The 26,901-nt window shown below is 50.7% G+C and overlaps 1 protein-coding gene across 1 annotated transcript in view; it reads right to left on the reverse strand.

The window, feature by feature from the left end:
* Positions 1-26,189, reverse strand: part of DAP3 (death associated protein 3) — a 38,885-nt gene extending 12,696 nt beyond the window's left edge. Inside the window, exons 1-6 of the mRNA XM_066610255.1 lie at positions 26,024-26,189; positions 24,388-24,481; positions 21,060-21,124; positions 19,272-19,394; positions 1,746-1,847; positions 537-645 (exon numbers count right to left, since the gene is read on the reverse strand). Coding sequence (XP_066466352.1) covers positions 537-645; positions 1,746-1,847; positions 19,272-19,394; positions 21,060-21,119 — 394 coding nt within the window. The 5' untranslated portion in view covers positions 21,120-21,124; positions 24,388-24,481; positions 26,024-26,189. The remainder of the gene's footprint in view (positions 1-536; positions 646-1,745; positions 1,848-19,271; positions 19,395-21,059; positions 21,125-24,387; positions 24,482-26,023) is intronic.
* Between the last annotated feature and the right edge of the window lie 712 nt (positions 26,190-26,901).

Raw genomic sequence — 26,901 nt, forward strand, 5'->3', positions numbered from 1 at the left:
GAAACCGTGGCAGCCCTGCCACTTTTACAACTGAAAAAGCACACAAACTTTTCCTACAAATGCCACCAAGGAACTCGAACGGCCTCCGTTAATGTGGTACAGCCTAGTGGCTAAAGCTGCAACCCCATGCATGCTGTCCTGAGAACAAGCCCTCATTGAATACAACGGAATTTTGATCTGCAAGGAAAAAGCGTCAGTCAGGTTTTGGGGGGAAAGCTGGCAGGGTTCTGAAGCAGCCTGGGTTCAAATCCTTCTCTGCACCTCAGCGCAGCTGTTTCCAGAATGCCTTCAGTGAAAATGTTTTCCCCCTTTGCTCTCTTCACCGTCCTATTCTCTAGCTAGCCCTGGCCCTCCTCCAACACAACTGCATTTGCTGCCCTCTGCTCTGTTCGTAGTATTTCTCCTGCGCCATGAGATCTAGAAGCTTGACTTTCATTGCTAAACAAATCCCAGACTCTTGCAAATTGAGGCCAGAGCCCTTGCTGGTTGAGCGGATCCGGGGTCACACCTGCACAGCCCTATTTGATAAAGGATACAGAGGATGTATCGGACGGCTGGATGAGCCACATTGGTGTGCTTTAAGTAGCTAATCAGCTCCAGAGCAGGCTGCCGTACCATGAAGCATGCTTCGTTGAAGGTTTTCACCTGTTGGGACAAAGAAGAAAAGCCGAGGATATGACACTGAGAGTATAAGGATGGCAGAGAGAGAGAGAGAAAGAGAGAGAGAACTCTGTAACCGAAAACCAGGTGTTAAGATTTGTGTTCTCCCTCTCTTTCTGCTCTATTTAAAATGCATTTTAAAACAGCAAATTTCCCACCACTGTTTGGGGGATTTGGTTCATGCAAGTCTATTGGGCTGCAATCCTACACACAGTTACCAGGAGTAAGAGTCATTGAACTCAACGGGGCTTACTTCGGATAAATCTCAGGCCTTGTGCATGCACACATAAGATCCAGGCCCTCTGCTAGCCTCTGCAATGTTTTTTCCCAAATGCGGTTCCCAAACTGTGGATCTGGCACCCACCAGCGGATTGTGACCCAATTTTTGGAGGTTTGAGAAACTGACGGGGCAGATTCGGCTATGTGCATCAAGGGTTCAACAAGCTGCTACTTGGAGAGAGGGGAGCACTGCTGCCCAATCACCATTATGGCCACACACCTTGGCATTTATAAACCAGGCAGCAGCCTCGAAAAGGTTTGGGAACCATGGCTTTACTGGGTCTGCAGGGGAGCCCTTCAGGCTTGTGCAAGTGGTAACCAAGTAACTGACAAAGACTGCTTTGTTTTAGAGCAGGGGTCTCCAAACTTTTTGGCCAGAGGGCCGCATCAATATCTGGTGTGATGCTGAGGGCTGGAAAAAAATTTAAATTTAAAATTTAAATAAATAAATTAAAGATGGAACTTAAATGAGTGAATAAATGGGCTCATTCATTCAACCTCTCTGGCCCTCAGAACACCCTCCAGACACAATCAGAGCACAGTTCTGGTCATGTGCAGTTGAGTGGGCCAGAGGCTTTCAGGAGACAAGAGGTTGGCCACGGGCTGGATAGAGGCTCGCCACGGGCCACATCTGGCCCCTGGGCCAGGGTTTAGAGAAATGTATCGCCTGCCTTTCCATCACCTGCTTCGCACACAGAAGGACCTGGGTCCAATCTCTGCTAGCAAGAGGGCAGGATCAAAAGCCAACACTATCCCACTGGATTGCCTTGACCCCTCCCCGTTCCAGGTTGGTGAGGAAGACAGACCTGTAACTTAAAGCGTTCTGGGAGTCCGTGAGGGAACACAGTCTTCACTTCGGGGAGGGGGATGCTGTAGTACTGGCCCAGCTGCTCGTCGGTGTGCTTGACCTACAGCATGAAAAGAAGCACGTATATTTATCAATTTCCTATTGATTTCCATTCTTCCCTGAATTGGTTCTTTACTGGACTTCAAAAAAAAAACCCAATTCAAATCCAAGCAGGCATCGATTTATTGTATTTCTAGTTTTTATTCTAACCTCTATAAGCCACCTTGGGGCCCCCTGCATGGGGGGGGGGGTTGAGGCAGGTTAAATTAAAATAAAATCCTTCCTTGCTGCAATTGAGACTCTGAGCTAAGTCACACCCCCCCGCCGCCCCAGGGCAGCAGTACTAACAGAGATACTTGAAAAAAGGTTGTAAAGTACTCCAGTTCAGCTGTTACTACAAGTTCGCTTGTGGTTGTAAAGTACTCCAGGTTGTAAAGTACTCCAGGTTGTAAAGTACTCCAGTTCAGCTGTTACTACAAGTTCGCTTGTGGTTGTAAAGTACTCCAGGTTGTAAAGTACTCCAGTTCAGCTGTTACTACAAGTTCGCTTGTGGTTGTAAAGTACTCCAGGTTGTAAAGTACTCCAGGTTGTAAAGTACTCCAGTTCAGCTGTTACTACAAGTTCGCTTGTGGGGTTTGCCAGAGGGCAGCTGGCAAGCAGAGGGGATGGGAGTGGGGCGGGTGGGTCACAGACCTGCTTCTCGCCTCTGTAAGAGGTGGGCTGTGACCGAGGTGCCACCTGAGAGAGGAGAGAGCTTAGGAAGGACTGTGATCAGCAAGGACTTTTGTAGGAAGGACACACGTGGCTAGAGAAGGCCCAGTCCTCCCCCCCCCCCAGGCCTGCCAAATCCTGAGACTGAAACCATTCAAAGTCTTCAACAGGGGAAAGCAGAATTCTGCAACAACTTGTCCATTAAACAGACACAACCCACCCAGCTTCACCTGGGGCACTTCCAACTCATTACTCCAAAGTCAGCCTTGAGATCCATTCTTCGGGACTTAGGCTTCAATCCTATGCATACTTACCTGGGAGTAAGCCCCACAGAGTTCAATAGGACTTACTTCTGAGTGGACATGCATAGGATTGGGCTGTTACTCCCTAGTGAGCAGGAGGTCTGGTCTAGAGGGTAGAGCCTCCGTTTGCCTGAAGATAACAACCAAAGGTCGCCGGTTCGAGGCCACCGGCACCGTGAATGGCGAGACCTTGAAGCAGCTGACAAGCCCAGCCGAGTTTTTCCATCTGCTCTTTGGCCGCCCTTCAAGTGAGATATGAAGGAGCTGCTTGTCAGCCTGCGTGGGAGGAAACTGGAGGCCAGAATGTGATACCAGATCATAAAAGATCCATCTGAAATGTTGTGGTTCTTGAAAGACAGAACCTTCTTCAATTGTAAAAATCCCTACGGGGATTTAGAACAGCCTGCCTTTGTAAACTGCCTTGAATTAAAGTCTGAGGAGAAATCTGACAACCAAGAAAGGCGGTATATAAATACCTCTATTATTTATTTGTTTGTTTTTCGGGCTGGGGGATAAGAATAGGCCCTCAGTTTGGCTGTACTTGTCGTAAGAGGCGACTAAACAGCCACCGGGTAGATGGGACTCGTCAGCCTGGGAAGGCAGCTCATCTGAGAGAAGGAAAACTCTGATCCCAAACCTCCACTGCCTTGTGGCTACATCCAGTTATGGAAAAGGCTTCAGGAATCAACCTCGAGACAAAATCTGGAGCTGGAGTCCCTGAGGCAGTTCATGGCTGAACACAGTCACGTTCTGGCAACTCCTGCGACGCCGCTGGAACCAACCGTATTGGCCTCTGCCTTTCCATTGGACCATTTCAGCGATGTGGAGAGGGGGGATTTGCTGTGTGGGTAACAGTCTATCCTCCATATCTACCTTACCCAGGCTTCGCACGCTGGAGAGGACACTCCATTCCAGAACACTATTCAGAGTGCGATACCATAGTCTTCCGAGACTGAAGGATGCCAACTACTATTATTTATGAGCAGGACTCTTTGGCAATGTCACCAACTTCACGCACAACTCGTTCCGCTTGCTATAAAGGGAGCTACGAGAGGCATCCAAACTGCACTGCCACAATAGGGGAATAGAGCCTCCATGTCCAGAGACAGTATACCACTAAATATACCACTGGTGGCACAAAACCAGCTGCACGGGATGGAGGTCCATCTGCCCATCCCCAGTTTGTGGGCTTCCCAAATGATCCAGCTAGTCACATCTGGGAAGCAGGAATGCTGGTGTACACAGGCTTCTGGTCTGGCCCCTTATTAACTCTTTCCTGAACACTGGCTGGACTTTTCAGCAACTTCTCCAGCTTCTGAGAGCTCATCATGCAGCATCCACATGCACTTCCGCGACTGTAATGGCAAAGAGACGGGCTTTCTACACTTCAAATGAAACCGAGGACTCGTTGGAAGCTGAACGCCACGGCAGGCAGGACTGGCCCAAGAGTCTGGCGCCCGAGATCAAGTGCTACCCCAATGTTCCAGCCTCTGCTTATCCCACTGCCTGGATTGGAAAGGGAAGAGGGAGATTAAACAGAGGAGGAAGTGTGGAAGACAGGAACTTGGACATTCTAGCCCACCTCTCTCCTCCTCTTTCCACCTATTTCCTCCTCTCTGATCCCCTCTTCCTTTTCCAATTCAGGCAGTGAGAGGAGTAGCTGGGGGGAGTGGATGGACAGGGGGAGTGTCTCCCACCACAGACATGCTGTCTGCAGAATCGTGGCCGGCAGGCAACCGGGACGTTGCCCTCCTTCCTCAGTTCAGAACCCTGCTGGATCAGACCGGAGGCCCATCTAGTCAGTTGTTCCCCCACAGTGGCCCACCACAAGCTCCTAGGTAGCCCACAAGCAGGAGGCTCACCCACCACTCCTAACAACTGGTGTTCTGAGATAGACTGCCTCAGCAACTGGAGGTTCCAACACAACCACCATGTTGAGCGGCCAGTGACTCTCACACTCGTCCTCCATGAATTAGTCCAATCGCCCATGGCTTTGTCCAAACCCCCCCCCCTTTTAAGCCATCTAAGTTAGCAGCCACCAGCCCAACCTGGGTCAGTTTTTCCAGCCCCTTTGGGTTTCAATGGACAGATACTGAGCAGGGAAATTAGGGAGGGGCTGGGAGACAGCGCAACGCTCTTCAAGCCCATACAGAGGCATCTGCTCCTGGCGGCTTAACCCAGATTGGATTTTGTTTGTTCAACAGCAGCGTACAGGGGCTGGTTGCCTGGCAACACGAACCAGGACCCAGGATGTCAGAGACAATCCCGCTGCCATCTGGGCATGGCCGCAGAGATGCTCTGGGGGGTCACATGACAGGGGGATCAGCCCGCATGTTTCGGTTTCCATGGAGACCCCAGAAGAATCGGCAGCGAAAAGGCACCCGTTGGCAGAGGCGGGTGGCAAAGCTGCCCCGAACGGGCCAATTATCCTGCGTGGTTTATGCGGCCCGTGGCTCACGCTATGAAACCAAGGAGACTCGGTTGCAGAAAGGAGGGAGCCCCCCCCCCCCGAGAGAGGGGGCTTTCTGGTTGTGCGATTCCACAAGTGACATGGCACAAGTGAGGCACTGGTTAGTGTTAAAAAATCTGCTGCTTTTTAAATAATGCAAAGGCAACAAAAATTGAATGCTACTGCGCAATTCAGGAGCTGCAATGCTAAGAGTATCTGAAGAACCCCACTGGATCAGGCCCAAGGCCCACTTAGTCCAGCCTCCTGCATCTCACAGCGGCCCACCAGAAGCCTCAGGGAGAACACAAGACCACAAGAGACCTGCAACCTGGTGCCACCCCCTTGCAACTCGTTGCCTACTTCTAAAATCAGGAGGCTGCACACACCCACCGTAGCTTGTAACCTGGGATGACTCTTCCTCCATCAATCTGTTCCAGGGGTGCCCAAACCCCGGCCCTGGGGTCACTTGCAGCCCTCAAGGCCTCTCAATGCGGCCCTCAGGGAGCCCCCAGTCTCCAATCAGCCTCTGGAGATTTGTTGGAGCCCACACTGGCCTGACGCAACTGCTCTCAGTGTGAGGGCGACTGTTTGGCCTCTCGAGTGAGCTGTGGGATGAGGGCTCCCTCCACTGCTTGTTGTTTCACGTCTGTGATGCAGTAGCAGCAGCAAAGGAAAGGCCAGCCTTGCTTTGTGCAAGGCCTTTTATAGGCCTTGAGCTATTGCAAGACCTTCATTCATTCATACAAATTCAACTTTAATATATTCATTTATGTAAACTTATGCAAATTTATTCAAATTTTAAATGTAAATTAATTCTTTCCCCCGTCCCGTCCCGTCCCCGACACAGTGTCAGAGAGAAGGTGTGGCCCTCCTGCCAAAAACTTTGGACACCCCTGGCTTATACCATAGTCTTTAGAGACTGAAGGTTGCCTTGGAACAAGTCTTGAAACATATTTTGATGTCAGTGGCCTCTCTCCTTTGATCCTGGTATAACACAAGCAATAGGTCACCCAGTTCAGTTCTCAGAATGCCCAGGCCTCAGTAGCCAGTTCCACCCCTTCTAGTTTAGGTGGCTCTAACCCTAACCCTCGGTATGTCCTAGGGTGGGTAGGACACCTGCCCTTGGATCAAGTCTACCTGTGTTTCGGCATTGTTTGAAGGGAAAACTAATGGTATGGAGTACAACTGCAAGTCTGAAGCACAGAAAAGAAAATTGGGGGAAGGGGATTAAAATAAAATAAAAAAGGTAGGCAAGTTTATTTCACCTGGACTTTGTTTCAAAATCATCACATATAATAATGAGGGAGAGATTGAAAGCCAGTCCTTGGATGCCCCTGCATTATCAGGAGAAGAGAAAGCAAACCAGGAGGACTTGAAGGAGGTAGAAATGAAGTGGCACTACTCAGAGTAAGGGAATGATCCCATTCAGATCCCCATTTTCATTTCAGTTCCATCTGCTCAACCTGGTCTTTTCATTTCAACCTTGCTCCTGCCCCTTGAAAACTACCAACTAAAAACGCGCTTTAAAAATGGAGCAGCGTCTGGTTTGTAGGGGAAATTTAGGGGGCCGAATCTGGCATCTTGCCCAATGCCAGCTCTCAGTGGCCCCCTGGCGCTGGGGCCCCCTACCACAGCAGGTGTTATGTTGGATTCACGTGTTGACCTGGCCAACTGGGCTGTCTGATGGTCGACTCTTTGGAGCCGGTCATCAAATGACCCCGGCCATTTTGATCTGCCCCAAATGGGATGTGTCTCCCTCACCTGGCTGACCAGTGAAGTCACAATGGGAGACATCACTGAGGTCAGGAAAATGCCAGAGTGTCCCCAGTTGGCCACAATGGCTGCTCTGCTTAGGTCCTTTTTCCTGGTCTGGGCACTGTTGAACCCGTTGTCCCCACAGGTGGAAGGGACTGGAGCGGGCAGTTCCTATGAACAGCACCAGCCTGGGGGCCCCAGATCCAAGCACCAACTGGATCCAAGAAGCAACTTGTGTGGTTTTGTGTGCAATTGGCACCCTCTGCATCATTATCGCCTGTGGTCTCCCTTACCTCTCTAGAAGCACAGTCCTGTGCACAGAGGGCCAAAGTCAATCGGAGCAGGTAAGCTGGAGCGGGGCCTGTGTGCATGGGGCAGGGGCGTGGACCAGACTGGTAAGGGGCCCCAGTCTCTGCTCAGGCTCTGGGGGCGGGGTGGGGGGGGCACCGCATTAGGACAGCTGGACTTATGAAGCAGGCTCTATCCTGCGATGACAAATCAGGTGTCCTCAGTTATCTCCCAAAAATCAGGATGAGGGAGGTGAGAAAGTGGTTGCAAGGATAGTGCCCCTCCTGGGCCAGGCTATCCCAGCGACAGGGATAGCATCAGGGGGTGTGCAGGGGTGTACCATGGTCACCCCCCCTCCCGAGCCAGGATTTGCTCTCGGCTCCCCAGCAACTTGGCCCCAGCTGTCTGCGTCTGATAAGAGTGCAAACCATGTTACGCTCTGTGTGTGGAAGGTCCCTAGAGCCAAGGCTTTTGCGGCCATCAGATAGACTGCACTGGACCATGGAGGTTCTTTCGGAGCTCAGTTCAATCTGGTGTTTCATCATACTTGTGGTGGGGGGGGAGAGATGGGGGAAAGAGCACTTAGGGATGCTGCCCCAGAGGCAGGGAGGACGTGGGTCAAAGCAGGTAGGCAGTGATGGCGGAGACATGGAGGAAGCCGAACCAGGGCACCAAGTCTCACTTGGGACCTGAGGAGCCCAGCCTTATTTGGAGATCCCAGTGGGGGCTGAACCTGGGGCCACCTGCGCGCACTGTTGGTGCCATTGGTCAGGTGCACCTTGCAAAACAGATGGGAGCGAAAAGTTGCCTCCGCAGGGGCCAGGAAAAATACTCTGACCCCCCCCCCCCACAGTGTACAGTGGCTTAACAGCTCTCCCTTTCTTTCATCTGGCAGGAGTCCTGCCAGGATGTCGCTGCAATGAAGCCCGTCTCTGTTGGGCCTTCCACCAGCCAGCCCAACAGTCCAGCGCGGAGCATCCGGGGCAGTGAGGCCCAGCAAACCAACACCCAGTTGCTGTGTTGCCTGGAGAGACAGCTGGAGGGATTCTTGAATGATGTGCGGAGGCAGACACAGGCCCCGCGGAAGATGCTGGGGGACGACGTGATCCTCCTTGCCCTGGACCAGGCCACCGACAAACTGAGCATCACCGTCTATTAGATGGCTGGAGAGGGAACAGTCAGGAGAGGGAACAGGCAAGGAAAAAAGCGCAAGGAGCTTCCTTAAATAAGTCAGGAGGCAACCAAAAAAGTGCAGAGAGCTTCCTTAAATAAAACACTAGAGACTCTGGGTGTGTCTGTGTGTTTATGAGACTCTGGGTGTGTTGGGACATCAGATGACTGGAGAAAGTGAGAGGGGGATGAGAACCTGGGCCACAAAGATGGAGTCTGAGACTCATGAACTGGTCCTGAGTGCTCACCAAGGGGGCCAAGGTGCCCAAGGACCTTAGTGGACCTTCTTCATTCTCCCTGCATCTGAAAAGAAAGGGGAGGTGCAGAGCAGAGGAGGAAGTGTGGAGGAGAAGGATTGGCTTGAGTGGCAGAGCAGAAGGGTCTCTCCATTCAAGACGTGGGCCCAGTTCAGTTTCATTCTCCGATTCTGATCTGGACACTCCTTTAAAAAGTGGTTTGGGAACCGGGTTCAGACACATCTGGGGACGGGCTTGGATGCCTTTCAGGCAGAAGAAGACTCGAAACCCTTTTGCTTAGGACGCAGGTTTGCCAAAGGAATCCAAGTGAAATGGGGGGGGTGGAATATATACACTCTGATTTCCAGCTATTATTTATTTTTAGAGGGTTTTTTCAAACAGCATAACAAGAAACCGACAGGCAGGGACACAACCTGTGATCCAAACCAGTGTCCGCTCAGTGCCTGATTTATTGGGCCGCGGATTTCAAACCGGCCAGCAGCCCAAGACAACCCAGAACTTCTGGTCTGGGGAAAGTTTTGTTGTTCTTTTCTCCATTGGGGAAAATGAGCCCGTCTCTGAATTGGGTTCTGGGTTCAGGTTCAGTTTGACTCCTTGGACTCTGAGCATCCCAGGAGGATGGAGAGATTCCTCCAGGCAAGGCGAATGTGGTCACAGCCCGGTCTTTGTGATCTCTGCGGTGATGACACAATGGGGGGAGCGATGATACTCAGGGAGGAGAGGGGGAAGCTTTCAGAGGGCATGAAACAGCAGGAAGGGCCAAAGCCCCCCACAGCCCACCATCTGGCTCCCTGGAGATGTGCCCCAGTCATGACTATCCAATGTCTATCTCTGCACGGTCTCCTGGCCTGGGCTCTCCTTGCCGGAGCATTCCTGATGGGGGAAGCCAGCAAACCAGGAGGGCCCTGTGAGCAGCAGCTCCGCCAGCGTGTGGCCAGCAATGTGCCCGCCCAGGGGCACGAGGCCTGGTTGCCCCTGATGATCGCCCTGGGAAGCTGCTGCACACTGGCTTGGTTCCTCCTCTTTGTGACCAACAACATCAGCCAGACAGGAGGGCAGAAAGAGCTTCCACAGCTCCCCAAGTGTGAGGTGTGCGAGGTGGATGCAACCCTGCCAAGCAGCCAGGGAGGAGGCAGTGAGGGCAGGGAGGTAAGCATCAGCCAGAGGGCTGCAGGTATGGGGAGGTTTGAGATATCAGATGCCAGCATGGCAGAGCACTAAGAACCACTGGCAGGGACTCTTTTTCCAGAGTGATCCTGTACCTGGCGTTGGGTGCAGGATGGAAAGGACAACAGTGGTTTTGTCAGATGGAGAAAAGGGGCGGAGGTAGGGGGCAGTGGGAAACATCAGCCTGGGACACAGGGCCTCCCCAAATTGCTATAGATACTTGCCTATAAGGAGAGAAATTTCCTAGGAGTAAGCCCCACAAACTAGAATGGGACTCACTTCTGAGTAGACTTGCACAGAATTGGGCTCTAAGAGAGGGAAGGATGAAGGGGTGGACAAAGGAGAGAATCCAAGGAGTGGAAAGGAGGAAGAGAAGGAGTCAGGGTCATGTTATGGGATGGGTGGTAGCCCATAGATTGTGCTGGTTTGGCTTGCAAAAAAAGAAGGGCAGTGCGAGAATCTGCCTTGGCTTTTCTTGTGTCCAGAAAGGGCTTGAGAAGGCAGGGAGGTCCTTTTTGCCAGCAGGTTTTGTCATCCTGAGGATGGATGCAAACAGGGGAGGCAAACCTGCACTCGCCAAACAGCAGTCTTGTCACAAGGCGAGGATGAGCTACCTCACAGGGTTGTTGTGAAGACAACAAGAGGTAGAGGGGGAAAGAACCACGCAAGCCTGATTCCCTTGGAGGCAACTCCGAGGCAACTTACCGATCAGCAAGAAAAGGTACACACACACACAATGGCCAGGAAAAGGTGGGGTGTGTGCCCTGATCTATGGGAGCTGCTGTGAATTGGGGGGTGGGGGGAGACCCCAGGTCAGAACCTTTCTCTTGAGCTCACTGGTTGACCTGTTAAGCCAGTTACATCCTGCTATCTTGCAGGGCTGTTGTGAGGACAAGAGGTAGGGGCAAAAACCAGGCAAGTATAAGAACGTAAAAACAACCCCGCTGGATCAGGCCCTTCTAGTCCAGCTTCCTGCATCTCACAGCAGCCCACCAAATGCCCCACGGAGCACACAAGACAGCAAGAAACCTTCACCCTGGTGCCCTCCCTTGCATCTGACATAGCCCATTTCTAAAATCAGGAGGTTACACATACACATCATGGCTTGTAACCCATAATGGATTTTTCCTCCAGAAATTTGTCCAATTCCCTTTTAAAGGCATCTAGGCCCGATGCCATCACCACATCCTATGGCAAGGAGTTCCACAGACCAACTACACGCTGAGTATAAAAACGGGAATTTTAATAATGTGCATCAGTGTCCTTCGTATGTAATGTAACACTGATTTAAATTTAACAATAAGTAATATTGTGTTAAAATTAACCACATGAAATCAAGGGATGAGTGTTTTAGCCTTGATTTTGTCACGTCCTACATTTTGGGGTGCCTGATCCTCTTTTGCGGTTATGACACCTGGTCACCCTGACCGGGATGGAAACAAAATCCACAGCTACAACTCAGTGCGCCATTGCTTAAGAATAACACCCAATGGGGTCTGCTTCTGAGTAAATTATGATGCCATTGTACAAATCGATAGTAAGGCCACACCTGGAATATTGTGTCCAGCTCTGGTCACATCTCAAAAAGGACATAGTGGAAATGGAAAAGGTGCAAAAGAGTGCGACTAAGATGATTGCTGGGTTGGGGCACCTTCCTTATGAGGAAAGGCTACGGCGTTTGGGCCTCTTCAGCCTAGAAAAGAGATGCCTGAGGGGGGACATGATTGAGACATACAAAATTATGCAGGGGATGGACAGAGTGGATAGGGAGATGCTCTTTACACTCTCACATAACACCAGAACCAGGGGACATCCACGAAAATTGAGTGTTAGGAGAGTTAGGACAAAAGAAAATATTTCTTTACTCAGTGTGTGGTTGTTCTGTGGAACTCCTTGCCACAGGATGTGGTGACGGCATCTGGCCTGGACACCTTTAAAAGGGGATTGGACAAGTTTCTGGGAGGAAAAATCCATTATGGGTTACAAGCCATGATGTGTATGTGCAACCTCCTGATTTTAGAAATGGGCTATGTCAGAATGGAAGGCACCAGGATGCAGGTCTCTTGTTATGAGGTGTGCTCCCTGGGACATTTGGTGGGCCGCTGTGAGATACAGGAAGCTGGACTAGATGGGCCTATGGCCTGATCCAGGGGGCTGTTCTTGTGTTCTTAACTACAATTCCCAGGAAGCCTTGCAGGTCTCTTGTTATCTGGTGTGCTCCCTGGGGCATTTGGTGGGCCGCTGTGAGATACAGGAAGCTGGACTAGATGGGCCTATGGCCTGATCCAGTGGGCTGTTCTTATGTTCTTAACTACAATTCCCAGGAAGCCTTGCAGGTCTCTTGTTATCTGGTGTGCTCCCTGGGGCATTTGGTGGGCCGCTGTGAGATACAGGAAGATGGACTAGATGGGCCTATGGCCTGATCCAGGGGGCTGTTCTTGTGTTCTTAACTACAATTCCCAGGAAGCCTTGCAGGTCTCTTGTTATCTGGTGTGCTCCCTGGGGCATTTGGTGGGCCGCTGTGAGATACAGGAAGCTGGACTAGATGGGCCTATGGCCTGAGCCAGTGGGGCTGTTCTTATGTTCTTAACTACAATTCCCAGGAAGCCTTGCAGGTCTCCTGTTATCTGGTGTGCTCCCTGGGGCATTTGGTGGGCCGCTGTGAGATGCAGGAAGCTGGACTAGATGGGCCTCTGGCCTGATCCAGTGGGGCTGTTCTTATGTTCTTAACTACAATTCCCAGGAAGCCTTGCAGGTCTCCTGTTATCTGGTGTGCTCCCTGGGGCATTTGGTGGGCCGCTGTGAGATGCAGGAAGCTGGACTAGATGGGCCTATGGCCTGATCCAGTGGGGCTGTTCTTATGTTCTTAACTACAATTCCCAGGAAGCCTTGCAGGTCTCTTGTTATCTGGTGTGCTCCCTGGGGCATTTGGTGGGCCGCTGTGAGATACAGGAAGCTGGACTAGATGGGCCTATGGCCTGAGCCAGTGGGGCTGTTCTTATGTTCTTAAATAGAGTGCGGACACACCCAAGCCCAGGGACCTCACGCCAGCTCTTTTCCCCTGTGAGCAGAAAGCCCCGAAAGAACTGAACAAGGTCGAGATGATGATTAAAGAGGCATGCGAGAGAATCCTGGGGAGCCCCCCTCCCACACCTATGAAGCCTGTGGAACTCTGCACCGCCAACGGCAAGCTGTGGGCCCAATTGGAAGAGGAGCTGGAGCAAATGTTGCTGCTGCTACGCAGAGTCCGAAACACCAAGCAGACCCCCCCACCCGCAAAGGATGCAGCAGACCCGCCACGCCCTGCAGCGAAGACCCAAAAAGAACCACCCCAAACTGAAGGACGCAAAGAGGGTCAGGCCCGGAGCAGATCAAGGGCACCCGGCAGGGGACGGAGCAAGGGATGTAAATAAAAAAAAAGTTCAGAGAGAGTGAGCTGGGGTTGTGTCTCGTGGTCGGCAGGCCTCCTACCCCCAAGTGCAGCGCTGCCCCCCAGAACGCTGTCTGGGGTGGAACACACACAGACCCTCCGGCGTGCAATGAGGCTGGACGTTGATTATGTTTAAGCTCAAGCCTCGCTCCTGGAACAAGTGGAGCATTGGTACTAATATTGCCAAGAGTACCTCTGAGCATGGGCAAAGTGCCTTTCCTTTTTGTACTACCAAAGAACCTAAGAGCAGCCCTGCTGAACTGTGCCAAGGGCCCATCTAGTCCAGCGACCTTTTCCCCCCACTGTGGGGCACCAGCCACCTCCTGGAAGCCCACACCCCAGGGCTGAAGGCATACCCCTCTCCCCTGCTACTGGTATTCCTAGGTACACTTCCTCTGTCTAAGGAGGTTTCACACAACCATTTTCCTGCTTGATGACGTCAATTTCAGTCGTGACATCAGTTCCGGGGGGTCCTGATGGATTCTCATTCTAAAAAGTGGGTCCCGGTGCTCAAAGTTTAAGAACCACTGCATTATGAGAACAGAAGTGCACTGAAAGTGGATTAAAGCTGTCCCAGATATGCAGTACAGGTCTTCTCCAAATGCACCAACCTGTATTTGTACAATTCAAACATGGGCAAGTGCAACTTAAGCAGACCAGAACTGCTAAAGCCCAGCAATAAGTCACCCAGTTCAGTTCTCAGAATGCCCAGGCCCCAGTAGTCAGTTCCATCCCTTTGAGTTTGGGTGAGTTTAACCCTAACCCTAGATAGCCCAATCTTGTCTGATCTCAGAAGCTAAGCAGGGTCAGGCCTGGTTAGTACTTAGATGGGAGACTGCTTCGGAATACCGGGTGCTGTAGGCTTATACCAGGGGTGCCCAAACCCCGGCCCTGGGGCCACTTGCAGCCCTCAAGGCCTCTCAATGCGGCCCTCAGGGAGCCCCCAGTCTCCAATGAGGCTCTGGTCCTCCAGAGATTTGTTGGAGCCCACACTGGCCCAACGCAACTGCTCTCAGTGTGAGGGCGACTGTTTGACCTCTTGCGTGAGCTGTGGGATGAGGGCTCCCTCCACTGCTTGTTGTTTCATGTCTGTGATGCAGTAGCAGCAGCAAAGGAAAGGTCAGCCTTGCTTTGTGCAAGGCCTTTTATAGGCCTTGAGCTATTGCAAGACCTTCATTCATTCATACAAATTCAACTTTAATATATTCATTTATGTAAACTTATGCAAATTTATTGAAATTTTAAATGTAAATTAATTCTGCGTCCCGTTCCCGACACAGTGTCAGAGAGAAGGTGTGGCCCTCCTGCCAAAAACTTTGGACACCCCTGATCTGTTCAATCCCCTCTTAAATGTATCTAGGCCTTCAGGAACATCCTGTGGCAAGGAGTTCCAAAGGCTAATTACATGCTGGGTCAAGAAATATTTTCTTTAGTCTGTTCTAACTCTCCCGACACTTGGTTTGAGTGAATGTCTTCCAATTCTGGTGTTGTACGAGAAGGAAAAGAACACCCATCTATCCAGCCCCTGCATAATTTTGTATGTCTCAATCAGGTCCCTCTCCCCACCACCTACAATAAACATGACTTCAGCCAAAGCCTGTTCAGATGGATGTATAAAATAATATCCAAAAAAGGAAGTGTACAAAATTTTATAGAAGGAACAGGAGAAACTATCAGTGGGAGACAGGAGATCACATTATACTGGTCACTAAGCCTTCTGGTAGCAGCTGTCCAAGGCCCAAAGCAGGAGATTAAACAACAGATTGGACCCGAGAACTTCCTTATGCAAAGGATATATTCTTCCGTGTTCTGGCAGACAAATCTACCTTTGTACAGTGACTGGCTCATCTAGCCAAGTGCATCAACTCTGGTAGGCATGACCCATCAGCTGCTGAGGGAAAGGTCCTTCCCAGCCCCGCCAGCCGAGAGAGATTTAGTGGAGACGCCCAGGATTGAACTGGAGACCTTCCGAATGGGAAACATATACCCTTCCAAGCCTCCACCTTCATCACGTGTAATCTAGACTGCTGCCCATTCAGTTACTCTCCCCATTCAATCAACACCACGGGATCAGAAGCTTGCTTCTCTCAGCTATCCTGCCTCACAGGGTTTTTGCGAGGAGAAGAATAGCGACAACGTTTTTGGAGCAACTCAGAGCCCTCCACATGGGTTATCTTGAGATTATCCGTACAACAACTCTGCAAGGTTGGCGATTATGATTTATCCCCATTTTGCAGATGGGGAAGACGGAGGCAGAGAAGGAATGGAATTCCAAGGTCACCTAATGAGGTCAGGGCAAAGATTAAAAACAGAAGAAGTCCCGATCTGGAAGCAGTGAGGGGGCGGAAGGGACACACATAAACCTTTCCTTGAAGGGAAAGATGAATGCAACGTACACATCAAAAAGCCCTGTTGAGCGGCCAAGCTTTCTGTTCCAATAATCATAACGAGATAGGAGCTGTTCGTTATAGTTATTCTACTCAGACATGCCGTTCTGAAGTCTCACTGGGTCGGCTGGCATTATTTCGGCAATCCCCCTCCATTTTCAAATTAACTTGGGTGCTGCTGAGAAGGCAGAGGGAAGTCTTGCCGGCACGCAGATACAATTCAAGGTAGAACTGCAGAGGCGCTGAAGACTTCGCGGGAAATCAATGAAAGGTTCAGGCGATTAAACCCGTCGGGGGGAGAATTTCAATCAGCAAGCTTGAAAGCAATTCTTTTGAAGCCATTTCCTCCAAGAGAGAATCAGCAAGGAAAAATTAAGGGAAGCCCGATAGACGAATATTCGCTCATTAGGCTAGAAGATGTCAACCCAGAAGCTTCAAGACAGACCTGGGGCTAGAAGTCTTGGGAGGTGGGCAGAGTAGCCAGAACCCCAACACAGGTAGACTAACAGCCCTGCCAGAAGTTATTAAGCTGCCATTAAGCCGAAGGGTTAAAAAGCTCTGTTGTCGCTCTCTTATATACACAGGCAGGATTTTAGCCCATTACGAGAGCCAGGATGGTATAGTGGTGGAGGATCCAGGTTCAAATCCCTGCTCAGTTAAGAAGCTTCCTGAGCGACCTTGCCTCTCAGCCTCTCTTACATCGCAGGGTTGTTGTGAGGACAAAAGCAAAGAAAGGAATTATGTACACCACCGTGAGCTCCTTGGAGGAAAGGGTTAGGGTTATAAAAGTGCGTGAAATAAGAAAAGTGACAATGAGTTTTTTTTAGCTTTTTGCTTCTGCCTTGAGACAATTGGTTACCTGACCTTTTCATCGCCCTTTGACGGATCTGCAGGGCAATTAGCAGCTGTCCTGCAACTGCAGGAGCAGAGCTCTTTGCAAAGTAATTAGCAGCTATAGTATCTATTCCTCTGCAAAGAGCACAGCTCCTGCAGTCTACAAGATAGCTGCTAGTTGCCGTGCAAGGAGCTGAGCTCCTACAGTCTGCAAGCCTGTGTAAATATAGGGAGATAAATGTTTGAGGGTCCTTTTTGGGGTTATTCTTACAACTAAATGAATAGAATATTTCTTTCCGGATCTTTTTTTAAAAAAAGATCTGGTAAACTTACATGCGTCCTGGTAAAGTGTTTTAAAAAAGTGGGTCCCGGTACTATAAAGTTTGGAAACCACTGCCTTAAAAGGATGATCAAGCAACTAAAATCCTCTAAGTGTTTTGATAGCCCCATTAAATTTATATACTGTATTTCAAAATAAAATAAAACAGGGGTGGGGGAAGATACACCAAACACAGGTTTCACAACAAACATACAAGCGAAGAGAATTAAAACTAAACCAAAAGAGTTTGGGTTAACATTACTTCAGTTACACGACCAGGGTAACTTTCAGGGCTCCAAGACTCACAAGGGGTTCACAAGTGCCCTATAGTGCTGCTTTGCACAAGCTAGTGCAGCAGCTTTCAAATTCCCCAGACCAGTGGTTCTCAAACCTTTCAACACCAGGAACCCACCGGAAGTGATGTCATTCATTTGGGAATGATGTCATGGCAGGAAAATTTTTAACACACCCATATGACAAACATCAAATCAATTAACTAAGTTTGCAATATGTATAAGTTTTAAAATAAAAAATAAAAAAGAACCCTTCGAACTCTCCCAAGAAGTTGCTGATCAGTTTTAAAAAACCCCAGCATCCCAAAGGCTGCCTGAAATCCTGTTCACACTTAACTAGGAGTAAGCCCCGTTGACTGTCATTGTTAAAAGTATTTACATAGGAGCCCGTTGAAAGTACACCTGCTACACTTCCCCAAATGCAGTCACATCCCACGGTAGCATCAACTCTATTAAAAATAAAATATGCATTGAAAAGAATGGGGACCCACCTGAAATTGGCTCGTGACCCACCTAGTGGGTCCCAACATACAATATGAGAAACACTTTCCTCAGCCCCACAGAGGGAATCTTGCATACAAAACCCCTGAGCTACAGAGCCCCCTTAGTCTTCAGGATGGCATATACGAGTCTCACCCCCTCACCTTTACCCTGTGAGGCAGGCAAGGAGAGAAAGAAACTGGCTCGAGGTTACCCACAACACTTCACGACTGTGCAGGATTTGAATCCAGTTCTCCCTAATCAGACATTCTGACCACTACCTAACAAAGATCAAGAGACCTCCTATTTGGCAGTGAACACCCAAGGTTAGCCACATGAGAGATTCTCAGACTGAAAGGGGCATAAAAAGGGGATACACAGAAGGGGGATTTGGGTACTCTATCCCCAACCCGTTCATAATTGGGTTGCTTCATTCTATGGCAGCAGAAGCTTCCAAACAGTCTTCTAGAGCAGTGATTTTCAAACTCTCAGAGAAAGCTTGAGCCGCTCTAAGTTCTTGCAGGGGAGGGGGGCAGGATTGCGCTGCTCGGGGGGCTGCAGGAGTTCGGGTCCACTTACCGAACCTCCTGCAGCCTCCCAGGGGTGCAGGGAGCCCAGCGCGACCTTCTGCAGGGCTCCCCGCAGCTTCAGAAGTGAAAGTGGAGCAATCGCGCTCCACTTCCGCTTTAGCAGAGCGCGATCGCTCCACTTTAGCTTTCAAAGCTGCCTCCTCCCTGCCTTCTAGCTGCCCCCGTCCCTTATGGGGAAACAGGCCAGGGCCCACAGTTTGTGACGTTGCGACGCCCCTGTTTGAGAAGCCCTGTCCTAAGGGATGCACATTACAGTAGCCCGTCCAAGAAGCTGCCACGGCTTGAAGGAGGATGGCCAAGCCCTGCCCTCCAGGAAGGGGCCCAGCCAGCAAGTCAGCCTACATTTGGCCACAACCACTCCCCCGTGGATCCAGAAGTGCCCCTAGGCTGGACCTGATCCGTCAAGGGAAGTATGGGCCTGCATGAGTCAAATACTTACTGAAGGAATTTTCTTTGTGCTCCAGAAGAAGTCATTTGTCTTATGTTCTTATGTTCATTTGCCCAGATGCAACGGGCATAGAAAGACAGATTCACACCATTTTTCTATATTTCCTTGAAATAGATTTCTATATCTCCTTCCCTCCTGTTCTTTTGGCTGCCAGTTTGGGAGCTCCCAACCATTGGCCTGCCTGGGACAAACAAGCCATCTCTTCCGAGTGGGCAAACCTGCCAGGCTCCAAAAGTCAGCGTGTGGTTGGTCTGTGGAACTCCTTGCCACAGGATGTGGTGATGGCATCTGGCCTGGATGCCTTTAAAAGGGGATCGGACAAGTTTCTGGAGGAAAAATCCATTACGGGTTGCAAGCCATGATGTGTATGTGCAACCTCCTGATTTTAGAAATGGGCTATGTCAGATGCAGGGGAGGGCACCAGGATGCAGGTCTCTCGTTATCTGGTGTGCTCCCTGGGGCATTTGGTGGGCCGCTGTGAGATACAGGAAGGTGGACTAGATGGGCCTATGGCCTGATCCAGCGGGGCTGTTCTTATGTTCTTAAGTCAACCCTCATTCCAGTCCACCTCAGCCACCAGGCATCTGTTCATAGAGTAAACTCACCGGGTCGCTCTCACTGGTACGGAAGACCGCTCTGGGCTTTTCTGGGGAAAGCTGAGCATTCTGGACTGCGGCTGTTATTTGCCAGGTCCTGGAAGTGGAGTGAAAGAAACAGTCCTGCTCCGCCTAGGGAAGGAAAGAGCATTTCAGTCAGAAGTAGACTTGCACCCTCTTCTGGACATCTCATTCATCTCATGGAAAGAGGCACTCAAGAGCAAAGGGACTGACTTGCAATGCAAGCCTACTTATATTTACTCAGAAGAAAGTTCTGCTGTGCTCAATGAGACTTATTACTCCCAGGCAAGTGGGTACAGGAAGCTAAAGTCTCAGGCACGCTTAGCTGGGAGTAAGGCACATTGAACACAGAGGGACTTACAGCACAATCCTATGCATTTCTACTCAGAAGACCCATTATAGTGGGGCTTACTCCCAAGTAAGTGGGATAGGATAAGATAGGATTATTCAGTGGGTCTTACTCCTAGATAAGTGTGGACAGGATTGCAGCCTAAGGATGTCTTATAATCAATGCCCCATTATACATGGGTTGTATCTAACAAAGAGTGATTTCTTAATTAAGTCTCATTGAAATCAACACAGACAGGGTTTCAGCTGCAATCCTAAACCCTTCCTGGGGAGGAAGTCATATTGAATTCAGCAAGACTTCTGAGAAAGGTTCTCTCTAAAAACAGAGCTCTTCCAGGTCAGTGGTGTAGCTAAGGGATACAATGCCCTGGATACCATGCCTTAAAGGGGTGGCAACACACACGGACAACAGCAGACCTGATGCAAAAAGAATGTGGCACCCCAAGGCTCCGAAAGGCCACGCACAGCCTTCCCAGACCTCAGAAGGAACTCCTGATGCCACAGAAAGGCACTTTTTTGGTGCAAAAACTGGAAGTGCCTTTCTAAGGCCTTCTGAGGGCAGGGCGGATATTAAATTTTGGCTGCTCACAGTTGCATTTTCCAGCATTCGGTGATGACATCATCTGTCTGCGCCAACTTCTGGTTCAGCGAAGCTCCAAGCTGAGCACTCGGCTTCGAGCTGCTCAGCCATGCCGGTTAGCAGGAACAAGACTTCTGAGTAGGTGTACATACAATTTCACTGTAACTTGTCCCATTCATTTCAAAGGCACCATGCTCAGATTTCCATGGATGGTTGGCAACCTTCAGTCTCGAAAAACTATTGTATAAGCCTACAGCACCCGGTATTCCCAGGCGGTTTCCCATCCAAGTAATAACCAGGCCTGACCCTGCTTAGCTTCCGAGATCATGGTATAAGCCTACAGTGCCCGGTATTCCCAGGCGGTCTCCCATCCAAGTAATAACCAGGCCTGACCCTGCTTAGCTTCCGAAATCATGGTATAAGCCTACAGCACCCGGTATGCCCAGGCGGTCTCCCATCCAAATACTAACCAGGCCTGACCCTGCTTAGCTTCCAAGATCAGACAAGATCAGGTCCAGCTCATGCATTCCAAGCAAACAACCCTACAGTATTTTCACGGCACACATCCCAAAGACAGAAAGCAGTCCTTGCCAAGCTCTTCTGCTTGCTGGTGCCAAAGGCTTGGGGCAACATTTTGAGAGGTGAACCAACAAGAAGCCACATGGAGAAACTGAGGCTCGGCCAGGAATCCCAGAAGGTGGAGCTGTTTCTACAGGAATCTCCGTTCCTCATGCCTGAATTACGTGGCAATGTACAAGCTTGGAAAAGTGAGGCTTCCTGTTATTCCAGGTGTGGAAAGGTCAAAGGAAAGCAGCACATGTTTAATCTGGGGAGGGGGGTGAACTCACAAACAGGGAAGGGCTCAGCTTATGTCCCTGGAGGACGAGTCTCTTCAGTATCCTCAGCATTGTCCCTGCAAAACACAACAGCACAGCTTATTACAAACACAGCTTACAGAACACAGATTGCTGTTCTTTTACTATAATAGACATGCACTAGCTTCCTACAGACCCAAAGCACTCCTGGCGTTAAGATAACTTTTATTAGTCTAGCACAGCGTTTCTTAACCAGTGGTATGGGTGCCCACTAGTGGTACTTGAGGTGGTGTCTGGTGGTACTTGCTGGACCCCTAGAAACGTGCCGCCCAGCAGGGAGACCAGGAATGTGATGCAACCAACAGTAGTAGGAGGCTTTAATGCATGCTTTTCCACACTCAAAATAGCCCTCTGGTCCACCCTGAGCCTCTTACTGGTGCTTGTCACATCGCTTCTGGGCTTCCAACCCAAAAGCAACTAGCAATGATATCATCACTAATTACTTCCAATGGTACTTCGACTAGGTGGACCATGTGAAATGGTATAGTGGAGGACAAATGTTGAGAACCACTGGTCTAGCATTTCCGAAAGTGTGCTTTTAGGAGCCCCAAGACTCCCGAGACACCTTCTGGGGCTCCCTGAGCACATCATCAGTGACTGCCATCTGCCCCCTGTCTAGCTTGTTAGACTGTCCCTCCCACCTCCCCTGTTCACGGCTCTCCTTCCTCATTCCCTTCTTGTGCCGTCTCTTCTCAGATATATCACGTTGGGCTTGGCCCTGTGGCACTCCACGAATGCACCTGCGATCTGGAGCTACCTGAGACTCCACACTTAAGTCTGTGGGGCTCTTTGAAAATCCTTTTAGGAATAAGAACATCAGAAGAGCCCTGCTGAATCAGGTCAAAGGCCCATCTAGTCCAGCTTCCTGTATCTCACAGCGGCCCACCCAATGCCCCAGGGAGCACACCGGATAACAAGAGACCTGCAAGGCTTCCTGGGAATTGTAGTTAAGAACATAAGAACAGCCCCACTGGATCAGGCCATAGGTCCATCTAGTCCAGCTTCCTGTATCTCACAGCGGCCCACCAAATGCCCCAGGGAGCACACCAGATAACAAGAGACCTGCAAGGCTTCCTGGGAATTGTAGTTAAGAACATAAGAACAGCCCCACGGGATCAGGCCATAGGCCCATCTAGTCCAGCTTCCTGTATCTCATAGTGGTCCACCAGATGCCTCAGGGAGCAAACAAAACTCCTGCATCCTGGTGCTCTCCCTTTCATCTTGGCATTCTGAGGTCGCCTACTTCTAAAATCAGGAGGTTGCACACACAACGAACGTTTCCTCCAGAAACTGGTCCAGTTCCCTTTTAAAGGCATCCAGGCCAGATGCCATCCCCACACCCTGTGACAAGGGTGAGAGCCAGGGTGGTGTAGTGGTTTGGGAGGTGGACTTAGACCTGGATGATCCAGGTTCAATACCCCCCTCAGCCACAAAGCTTCCTGGGTGACCTTGGGCCAGTCACTTTCTCTCAGCCTCGCCTACCTCACAGGGTTGTTGTGAGGACAAGGAGGAGGGGAGGAGCAGCTGTGTAAACCGCCCTGAGCTCTTTGGAGGAAGGGCGGTATAAAAACGTGAAAAATAAATAAAATAAATATGGAGTTCCACAGACTAATGGAATGCAACTTATTCCTTCCAATAGGAATGTAAAGGGCTCCGGAGACCAGAAAGTTTGAGAACTGCTGTTATTAGTCCATGCAGCAAAAATACAATAGAAACAAAAAGATCACATTTCCTTCAGCCACACCCGATGATTACTCCTTCCTAGTCTGTAGTACTACTGAGCATAGAAAGAATGACAAGGATCATAATGCCAACAGACCCAGGGCCCAATCCTATCCAATTTTCCAGCACAGATGCAGCCACAATACAACCCTGATATAAGAGAACAAAAGTACCCTTAATTTGAGGAGGCCTTAGTGACTACCTCCCCATCACAACACACACCCTGTTGGCATGGCTGCATCAGCACTGGAAAGCTGTACAGGATTGGGCCCTCAGTAACGGTACGTTTCGTAAAATAATTGCCACTGTAATGTCAGCCAACCGGGAACTGGTAATTCATTTGTTTTATAGCTACTAGATTGGTTATTAATTCTGCATAGCGAAAGGAGGAATGGAGAGAAGAGAGGCAGGGAGGAGGGCAGATCAGTGCCAAGAAGAGGATGGTATTAGAGGCAGCAATGCCACAGATATCTATCCCCCTTTCCCACCCTCCCAGTCAGACCCTGGCCAAGATCCGAGTAAAGAACTTACCCCGGGGCAAAGGAGGCAGCAAGGACTTAACCTGGGGCAAGGGAACAAATGTTCCCTTATCACAAGGAGGCCTTCATGGCTCAAAACTCTCCTGTGGGAAGCAGCATGTGCCCTGTTAGCATGGCTGCATCAGTGTGCAGGGAGTTCCGTAGGACTGGGCTATTAGATAAAAGTAAGGGAAGGAATGAAGTGAAGTATCTTCATTCACTTTTGGAATGCTAAAACTCACAACAGTGCACAGCCCTAATACCGAATTAAATAACCAACTTAAGCTTTAATATTTAATTTACTATTACAAACGTTTAAGAGGAACACTTCTCATTTCAGTATAAACTATTTATATACCAGCTCAGTGGTTCGCAAACATTCGTACTACATCTTTTGTACTAGACAATGTACTAGATCTTTTACACACAGTATCAAGTGGTTTTGATACAGTATATGCAGGACAACAATACTGTAGCACTTGTAGATTTGTGAACATTTTGTATACTTTTTACAATCAAAGACACATCATCATAATACAGGTATTTATATACCGCCTTTCTTGGTCATCAGATTTCTCCTCAGACTTTATTCAAGGCAGTTTACAAAGGCAGGCTGTTCTAAATCCCTGTAGCAATTTTTACAATTGAAGAAAGGTTCTATCTTTCAAGAACCACAACATTTCAGATGGATCTTTCTGATCTGCTATTACATGCTGGCCTCCAGTTTACTCCGACGCAAGCTGACAAGCAGCTCCTTCATCTCTCACATGGAGGGCAGCCAAGACGCTTCTTTGCTCACACCAAAGAGCAGGTGGAATAACTCGGCTCAGCTTGTCAGCTGCTTCAAGGTCTCACCATTCACGGTGCCAGTGGCCTCGAACTGGCGACCTGCAGATGTTATCTTCAGGCAAACGGAGGCTCAACCCTCTAGACCAGACCTCCTGCCCATAATTCTTAAACCAATAACTACAGCTACGATACTTGATCTTGGCCCAAAGACAGAGAAGCGATGAATCAGAGTTTATTATTTATATATTTGAAGGCATACCATGAATACCAACCTTTCAGTAGTGCATAGATTCTGAAAGAGGCTTCAGCTAACGGCGCCTATGGAAGAGGATTGCTGTCCAACACACACAACCTCTGGAATTCTCCCTGTGTTGAACATAAAAATTAAATGGTCAGAAGGGAAGTCAGTGTTGCCAAGAGGATCTTTGACCATGTTTTGCAACACTACATTCTATGCAGAGTTGCCACTTCAAAAGAGAGTGAAGAGATAAGGAATGTTTGTAGCTAATCCCATCTGTCCAGGTCAGGGGTGTCAAGTGTTTGTGGCTAACCACAATCCCCATCGGTCTAGGTCAGGGGTGTCAAACATAAGACCCAAGGGCCAAATGCAGCCCCCAGAAGCAATTCATCCAGCCCCCCAATATAATTGTGCTCTCTCAACCTGACAATAGGCACTCATATCTTGAAAACCTGAACAAGATTAGCACATTTTCTCTTCTGTCATTTGCAGCTAATGGGTTTCTATGTGAGAACAAAGCGCTTATTTTCTGGCCATCATCTGCTTAATGATGGCACTTCCAGCCCTCAGCCAGCACCATGAATGCTAACTTCAGCCCTCTGTATGAAACAAGTTCGACACCCCTGGTCTACGCATTCAGCACTTAAAACCTCCTTATTTCCTTCCTTCACTGAAGAATAGCACCGGGGTTCCTCCTTATTTGCAGGGGTTCTGTCCATCTAGTTCAGTACCACCTGGCAGCTCTCCAGGGTGGCCTTCAAACATCTGGTCTCTCCCAGTCCTACCTGAAGATGCTGCCAGCGACCAAACCAGGCACACAGTATACAAAACAAGTGCGGCTTTGCTGCTGAGAAACAGCAGAAACCCCTACATCAAACTGTGGGTCAGGACTCACTCGGTGGGTTGTGAACCAATTTCAGGTGGGTCACCATTGATTGACTGCTTTAGCCTGCAGCAACGTGCTTATGGGCCAGGAAGGCAGAGCCTTGTGAGGAGAGATGCTTCAGTTGAAGAGGCTTCCCCAAAGATTGCCCCAGAAGGTTGAGAGAGAGAGAGAGAGAGAGAGAGAGAGAGAGCGCACTTGTGGGTGCAGGGAGGAAAATGTCTCAATTATAGACCCCTTGGGGCAGGGATCCACAGCCCAAACCTATGCTTGGGTCTCAACTGTAACCCTCTTGGGGGCAGGGACCCAGGGTCACTTGGGTCTCAACTGTAAAGCCCTTTGGGGGCAGGGACCTATGCTTGGGTCTCAAGTGTAGGCCCCTTGGGGCAGGGATTCAGGGCCGCTTGGGTCTCAACTGTAAAGCCCTTTGGGAGTAGGGACTTCTGCTTGGGTCTCATAAGTAGGCCCCTTGGGGTAGGGACCTGAGGCTGCTTGGGTCTCAGTTAGAAGCTCCTTGGGGGCAGGAGCCCAAGGCCCCTTGGTTCCCAACTATAAGCCCTCTGAGAGCAGAGACCTCTGCTTGGGTCCCAACTGTAGACCCCTTGGGGCAGGCACCCAGGGCCACTGGGGTCTCTACTGTAACCCTCTTGGGAGCAGGGACCCAGGGCCACTGGGGTCCCAACTGTAGGCCCCTGAGGGCAGAGACCTGCGCTTGGGTCTCAACTGCAGGCCTCTTGGGACAGGGACCAGGGGCCCCCAGCGCAGGGGGGCAGCCAGGGGGCCTTACCTGGCGCTGCTCCGCCTCCTCTCCTCTCACAGCAGTGCCTCCCCACGCCTCTCTCCTTCCCCCTCCATGGGCGCCGCCATCTTTACTGCTTCGCGAACAAGCCGCGTTCCAGCCCTTCCTACGGAATCCGCGAAGGGCCACGCCGCAGGCGAGCAGCTCTGCCTGTCTGTAAACACGCACATCGCTGGGAGCGCGGAAAGAGACACGCCCCCTGGCTGCTCCTCCCCGTTTGATTGGCAGAGCCGAGGCGGGACTTGCTCGGATCGAACGCTCATTGGTCGCTTCCCCGTTTGATTGGCAAGCGGAGGCGGGACTTGCTCGGAACGAACGCTCATCGGTCGCTTCCCCATTTGACCGGCACGCGCCCCGGGAAGGCTGATTGGCCCGCTTTGCCACGAAGGCGGGACGCCCGCTGGTGATTGACGGGCGCGCGAGGCGGGGACAGGCCGGGACCCACGCGTGGGATTGGCGAGCGGGCGCGGGAGGAGGCGGGACGGCGCGCCCATTGGCCGGTGCGGTGCTCGAGTGGCAGCGCGGAGAAACCCGCCCCGCGCGCTTGACGGACAGCGGAGGAGAGGGACTGGAGCGGAGCGAAGGTCGTCCGCCTCTCCTCTGAGGCCCAGCGCGGGGCGGGGCTGAGCGTGCGCGCGCGCGCGCGCGTGTGCGCGGGAGGGGGCGTGGCCTGGCGGTGCGTGAGTGGCGCGCGCGAGGCGCGAGGCGTTCGGCGCGCCGCCGCCAACCGTCACCGTAACCGCCGCCGCCGCCAGTCAGTCAGCGCCGCCATCTTGGAGCGCGGCCGCCCTCAGCGCAGCGCCGCGGGCCGAGCGGAGGAAGGAGGACGAGGCCGCGCCGCCAGCCGCCGCCCTGGCCGCGCTCCC

The sequence above is a fragment of the Tiliqua scincoides genome, chromosome 15 (assembly GCF_035046505.1).
Source record: "Tiliqua scincoides isolate rTilSci1 chromosome 15, rTilSci1.hap2, whole genome shotgun sequence".
NCBI classification, from domain to species: domain Eukaryota; kingdom Metazoa; phylum Chordata; class Lepidosauria; order Squamata; family Scincidae; genus Tiliqua; species Tiliqua scincoides.